Source organism: Chinchilla lanigera, unplaced genomic scaffold (genome assembly GCF_000276665.1).
Source record: "Chinchilla lanigera isolate Chin_1 unplaced genomic scaffold, ChiLan1.0 scaffold00057, whole genome shotgun sequence".
Taxonomy (NCBI): domain Eukaryota; kingdom Metazoa; phylum Chordata; class Mammalia; order Rodentia; family Chinchillidae; genus Chinchilla; species Chinchilla lanigera.
The window spans coordinates 4,185,461-4,190,750 of record NW_004955458.1 but is presented as its reverse complement, the minus strand read 5'-3'; the positions used below and the strand labels follow the sequence as shown (position 1 = coordinate 4,190,750).

The following is a 5,290-nucleotide window of genomic DNA, read 5'->3' as shown; positions in this document are numbered from 1 at the left end:
CCACTACGTAGTTCAGGCTGGCCTTGACCTCACTATGTAGCTCAGGCTGTCCTCAAACTCGTAGTGATCCTCCCTCTTCAGCCTCAGAGTGCTGGGATTACAGGCATGCGTCACCACACCTGCCGAGATGAACTTCTAATGCTAAGAAGGTAGAGTAAAATGAAAAAGTCAGGAAAGGGAATGGCTTCAGTAGAATACTTTGATTCCTGCTGCATTTCATGGGTTCTTAACTCACTTAGGCTATCTATGTCCCTGCTGATGACTTGACCGACCCCGCCCCTGCCACTACTTTTGCCCACTTGGATGCCACTACCGTGCTGTCGCGCGCGATTGCCGAGCTGGGTATCTATCCGGCTGTGGATCCTTTGGACTCCACCTCTCGCATCATGGATCCTAACATTGTTGGCAGTGAGCATTATGATGTTGCCCGTGGGGTACAAAAGATCCTTCAGGTGAGTATATTGCTGTGTGGGATCTGTGGCTATAAAGTTAGAGGGAATATGAAGACTGTATGTCAGGATCCAGACACTTGCGGTTTGCTTTGGACAAAGGGGAATTGAGACTACCAGTTGATAGCGCTAATGAGGGCTTTTGAATTTCTGGGTAGACTTTGGAATTCAGTTTTTCACTAATAGTACCTGAGGGGAGAGGTAGAAGAAGATCCTTGATCTTGGCTGCTGGTCTTCACTATCCCCAGCATGTGATTCGCCCTCTACTGGCTTGTTTCAACAGATTTTTGAACACTTAGGCCCCTTTTACTTTGTTTTCTCATAGGACTACAAATCCCTCCAGGACATCATTGCCATCCTGGGTATGGATGAACTTTCTGAGGAAGACAAGTTGACCGTGTCCCGGGCACGGAAAATACAGCGTTTCTTGTCTCAGCCATTCCAGGTTGCTGAGGTCTTCACAGGGCATATGGGGAAGCTGGTACCCCTGAAGGAGACCATCAAAGGATTCCAGCAGATTTTGGCAGGTAAGGTTTTGAATACAAAGCTAAACATAAAATGATAGAAAAACTGAAATCTTGAGTGCTTGGTGTGTGCCCATTCCAACGGAAACTACAATATTCTACTCATTTCTTTTTTTCTGGTACTGGGGATGGAACCCCAGTCTTTGCACTGAGCTGCATTCCCAACTCTAATTTTTTATTTTGAGACATGGTCTTGCTCAGTTGCCTAGGCTGGGATTCAACTTCAGTCCTCTGCCTCAGCCTCCAAGAGTGCTGGGATTAAAGTGTACACCCATGTCTGGCTTTTTACTTTTTTAAATATTTCTCATCAGTTTTATTTGAAAGTACATTCTTCTGAGTGTGTGACATTACTTGAGTTTCTAGTTGCCCTCCCCCTCTGCCCTATTTTCCTAATGGTTTTGAGATTGAACTCAGGGTCTTTTGTTTGTTTTTTTGTTTGTTTGTTTTCTGGTACCAGGAATTGAACTCATGACCTTGCACTTGCCAGGCAGGCACTGTGCTGCTGAGCTAAATCCCCAGCCTCTGAACTCAGCGTCTTGACCATGCTAAGCAACGTGCTATCTCTGCACATCCCCACTTCCCATTTCAGTTATTAACTTCTCACTTTTCCTTTAATTAAAAAAATTTTTTCTTACCTGAGGTAACCTCAGACTTGCGATCTTCCAGGACTGGCCTCCCCAGTAGCTGTCTAGTGCATCTGTCGCTGTGCAGTGCAGCCCTTAATGGCTTCAGCACTAGCTGCTCTTCTGAGCAGATCACAGCGGTACAGGAAAGCATTATTGTCCTGCTTTACAGATGAGGAAACTAGAGCACAAAAGTGTTAAAAATAAACTACCAGTATAACGTAGCCAAGGAAGAGAACAAAAATGTGTTGCTGGCCCTTGTGGTGCAGGCCTCTAATTCCAGCGGGCAAGAGGTTGAAGCAGGAGGACCTTAAATTGTAGGTCAGCCTAGGCTACATAGTGAGACCCTGTCTCAAAACTTTTTTTTTCCTTCCCTCTCAGGTAATGTAGTTCCAAGTCACGTGATCTTTTGTTTTGTTTTTGGTGTTTTTGAGACAGATTCTCACTATGTCATCCAGGTTGGCCTTAAATACACCATGTAGCCCATGCTGCCCTTTGCAGCAATCCTCCTGCCTCAGTCTCTCAAGTGCTGGGATTATAGGCATGTACCACCACACCTGGCAGTGATGCCTTCTTAATCCATAGTACACTGTGTTTTGAATTGGACTTGTGGAGGGACATTGAAGAGGTTTCTTGGATGACATGAATTGGTCATAGTCCGTTGGCCTCCACTCACAGGTAAGGTTGGTTGGTACCGTGCTACACTCCTTGCTAGTTGGATTTGTTTTCCCTGCAGGTGACTATGACCATCTCCCAGAGCAGGCCTTTTACATGGTGGGGCCCATTGAAGAAGCTGTGGCAAAAGCTGATAAACTGGCAGAAGAGCACGCGTCCTGAGAGCCTCCTGCCAGCAGAAGTTCTCATCCCCCATGCTGCCCTTCTCTTTGCCGCTAACCCTGAAGTTTCTGTGTAGGCCGCACAAGAGCCTCAGTTGAAGACATTGCACCTGAAGAGTATTTAAGGTTTCCAATAAAATGTAAACCCTTCAGCATTTGTCTGTCTTTCTTGGTTCTGATGACATAGGCAGCACTAAAGATATTGACAGGGAGTGGCCGTAAGATGCAATTTTAGCACAAAGTAGGCTAAATGTACTTGGAATGGTGTCCTCAGAGGAGTTACTGTTCTCTGAGATTGCGAGCTGCCGCAGGTTTTATGAGGATTTACCTGTGGGTGGTGTGGTCTCTCAGTTTTGTTTCATTCATAGTGTTTGTTGAAAGCAAATGGATTTTTTCCCTTCATAGCACATTTCTACTTGGTTAAAAGTAAAGGGATTTTTTAAAGAGCCGCATTGGAAAAAACATACTAGTTTAGAAGTAACATATTCCACGGCAAGGCAGGAGTTAACTAAATTTTCAGGAAATGGTGAACACTTGTCTTTGTTACAGTGAGTTAAAAGGGCCCTTTACATCTTCTTAGGTCTTTGTAGAGAAGGTGGTGTAACTGCTGTCTCCTGACATGAACAAGCCTAGACCTGCGTGTTTGTCATTGGGCCTCCAGAGGTGAAAGGTACCTTGAGGCCCAGCCTGATCCCTACCAAGGTCCCTTATGAAAGTCTGGGCAAGGTTTGATTTTACAGGGAGACAGCAACTTTCTGAATTGCTGCTTGGGCTGCTGAATGAAATTAGGTCATTTCAGCCCAATAGGTTGAGTGCAAGGTCAATTTTGGTGCCCCAGGTGTTCTCCGAGGCCAGACCCATCCTACTGCCCTCTTGTGGCAGCACCGGAGCCTGCAGGATCTCTGATGTCACCATTTTGAAATCCTTAAAGGCCATTTGCTGTGAGGTGGTTTTCATCTAATGACTGTTTACAAACCAGCTGAGGCTTTTGTCCAGAGGCGGGGCCTGCATTATAGGCTCCACCCCTGAGGCCTTCAAGTTGGGTGGGAGCTAGGCGGAGACTAGCCGAGCTCACAATTCAGAGGCCCCTGGGGGCTAAAGGTTGGGGAGGGGCCTTGGGAGAGGCGCCAGGGGTGGAGCAGCGGCCTGCAAGCTTCCTCCCATCTGCTTGTATGACTCCTCGGCGGCAGTCTCCCGAGTGTCCCGATCTGGACGGAAGGTGGAGCCCCTGAGCTGCTTGTGACTGGTAGTCGGCCACCAGAAGCTTGAATTTGGGGAAATGCTGAGTTATGGGGGTGGGGACTCTTCCAGGTCCTGACTCTGGGGTGGCTAAGAAGGTGGTGAAGGCCCCAGGGTATGGGTCCCTCCTTGCTGCTGTTTTCCCAGCTACCCAGATGCAGGCCTGAGAAATAAAACCCGAAAGGTCATTTGCATCTCTCCACCCCTTCCCCCCGGACGCGTCAGGACGTCCTCCAGCACTCACTGAGAACCTTCTCCCTCTCAGCTGCAATTATTTCCTTCCCCCTTCGCCACCCTCTCCGACCACGCCACTGAGTGTCAACACACTTCTAACCTTCCTCCATATTTCTCCTGGCCTGCCCTGTCCTTGCCTCCTCCCTCTCTCCACCCCGAGAAAGCCCCGCCCTCCCTCCTCCCTCCCACCCCAGTCTGTCACACAGGGACATCACCCTACAGCAGTTCAGGCTGTGGTTCGCAGGAAGCATACACTGGCCTTTTGGTTCTTACTAGTTCTCAGTTCACATTCGGAGGAGATCTAACACCAGCCTTGACGTCAAGGTGGGCCAAGGACAGTGAGGAGCCGGTGGTCCCAGCTGGGAGTCCCGCCAGCCTGCCATGGGTGAGTGCGGGGCCAGCCCTGGGGAAGGCCCGAGGGATGCCTCGCTCCCTCCCTGGCTGACTCAGCAGGGGTGGGGCCTAACCTTTGCTCGTTTGGGGGGTGAAAGAGAGGAAGTGGGACTTTGGGGGAGACGCGGGGCTCAGCTGTGAGGCTGCCAACCGAGGGATCCTGGCCCTGGCAAGCTCCAGCTCTAAGCTAGCGCCTAAGCCCTTGCCTCAGGCCAGGGCTTCCCCGTCCGAGTGCTGCCCCCCGCTCCTCCTCACCCAAGCTGTGGGGGTTCCAGTAATATTTCATAGGACTCTTGCTGCCCCCACGAAAGTAGCGCCCACCTCCGGTCGTGTGGAGGGACTTGAGGTGCCTCCAGTGCCCACAGTCTCGCCCAGGCCTCTCGAGTGCCTGCTTCGCCCCCCCCCGTCCCACCTCCAGGTGGGGGCTGCACGAGCAGCTGCTTCCCGGCGCCCGCGATGGCTGCAGGGTGGCGGTGGTTGGGACAAAACTGAAGTACGAACAGGAGCGATTCTCAGGGCCCGCAGCAGCCTGCGTCGCGCTGCGGGGCCGGCCTCCACACTGCCAGCTGAGGACACCGGGAAAGGCAGCGCAGCTCGGGAGGACAGCGGGGTTTTGCCCTGTGGCTTCCTGATTCCAGAAGCTCCACCGTTGTGCGGGTGGGGCCTTGCGGGGGAGGCGAACCCGGGGACCCGGTCACCTCGCAGGCAGCGGCGCGTGACCCCCAGCACTCGGCCCTGCCGGAGCCCTGCGGCTCGCCCTGCTCTCCCTCCTTTGTGCAGAGGTCTCCGCTGCGCCCGGGGGCACGGGCCCCGCTCTCCCAAGTACCCCGGTCCGGACCCCGCGCACTTCGCCGCCCAAGTTTCTGCCTCTTCCTGGGACCTGCTCTTCCTGCATCGGGGATCCTTCCTGGTTCTGGCCCGAGACGCCACCCGCCTCCCCGCCCCTCCCCTCCCCCAGCGGGGCCGCGGCGGCCGCGCTCCCCGGCAGCTCC

The 5,290-nt window shown here is 52.4% G+C and overlaps 2 protein-coding genes across 5 annotated transcripts in view; both read left to right on the top strand.

Moving 5' to 3' along the window:
• Atp5b (ATP synthase, H+ transporting, mitochondrial F1 complex, beta polypeptide) overlaps positions 1–2,584 on the top strand; it is a 7,409-nt gene extending 4,825 nt beyond the window's left edge. The window contains exons 7-10 of the mRNA XM_013520804.1: positions 12–16; positions 240–452; positions 775–976; positions 2,333–2,584. Of these exons, the coding sequence (XP_013376258.1) occupies positions 12–16; positions 240–452; positions 775–976; positions 2,333–2,433 (521 nt within the window). The 3' untranslated portion in view covers positions 2,434–2,584. The remainder of the gene's footprint in view (positions 1–11; positions 17–239; positions 453–774; positions 977–2,332) is intronic.
• Positions 2,585–4,103: 1,519 nt separating this feature from the next.
• Positions 4,104–5,290, top strand: part of Baz2a (bromodomain adjacent to zinc finger domain, 2A) — a 37,038-nt gene continuing 35,851 nt past the window's right edge. For all 4 annotated transcript variants that reach the window (XM_013520868.1, XM_005397322.2, XM_005397321.2 and 1 more), the window contains exon 1: positions 4,104–4,290. In XM_013520868.1, the coding sequence (XP_013376322.1) occupies positions 4,287–4,290 (4 nt within the window). In that variant the 5' untranslated portion in view covers positions 4,104–4,286. The remainder of the gene's footprint in view (positions 4,291–5,290) is intronic.